The sequence below is a fragment of the Buceros rhinoceros genome, unplaced genomic scaffold (genome assembly GCF_000710305.1).
Source record: "Buceros rhinoceros silvestris isolate BGI_N320 unplaced genomic scaffold, ASM71030v1 C12356986, whole genome shotgun sequence".
In the NCBI taxonomy this organism is placed as follows: Eukaryota; Metazoa; Chordata; class Aves; order Bucerotiformes; family Bucerotidae; genus Buceros; species Buceros rhinoceros.
In genome coordinates this window covers 1-547 of record NW_010446988.1, presented here as the reverse complement: position 1 = coordinate 547, position 547 = coordinate 1, and the positions used below count along the sequence as shown (strand labels likewise).

The 547-nt window shown below is 63.6% G+C and overlaps 1 protein-coding gene across 1 annotated transcript; it reads left to right on the top strand.

The window, feature by feature from the left end:
* Window positions 1-6: 6 nt before the first annotated feature.
* LOC104500671 (beta-1,3-galactosyl-O-glycosyl-glycoprotein beta-1,6-N-acetylglucosaminyltransferase 3-like) lies at window positions 7-541 on the top strand (the record flags this gene model as incomplete). The annotated part of the gene is made up of 1 exon (XM_010144355.1): window positions 7-541. A coding segment is annotated over one exon (535 nt), but the record flags the coding sequence as incomplete, so codon positions are not given.
* Between the last annotated feature and the right edge of the window lie 6 nt (window positions 542-547).

The window sequence follows — 547 nt, the reverse complement described above, 5'->3', positions numbered from 1 at the left end:
CTCAACTGCATGCAGGATTTGCTGCGGAGCCCCGTGCCGTGGCGGTACATCCTCAACACCTGTGGCACCGATTTCCCCATCAAGACCAACGCCGAGATTGTCCATGCCCTGAAGTTGCTGCAGGGGCAGAACAGCATGGAGTCAGAGAAGCCCTCGGCCATCAAGAGAGAGCGCTGGAGGTACCACCACAGAGTGGGGGAGTCCATCTCCCGGACAGTCACGGAGAAACTGCCGCCACCCCACAACCAGCCCATGTTCACGGGCAGCGCGTACATCGTGGTCACGCGTGCCTTTGTGCAGCACATCCTTGAGAACCCCAGGGCCCAGCGATTCCTCGAGTGGGCCAAGGACACCTACAGCCCTGACGAGCACGTCTGGGCCACCCTCAATCGCATGCCTGGCGTGCCGGGCGCCGTGCCCCCCAACGACAAGTTCCACCTCTCGGACATGAACGCCCTGCCCCGCCTGGTCAAGTGGCAGTACCTGGAGGGTGACACCAGCAAGGGCGCACCCTACTCACCCTGCACCGGCCAGCACCAGCGCGCCG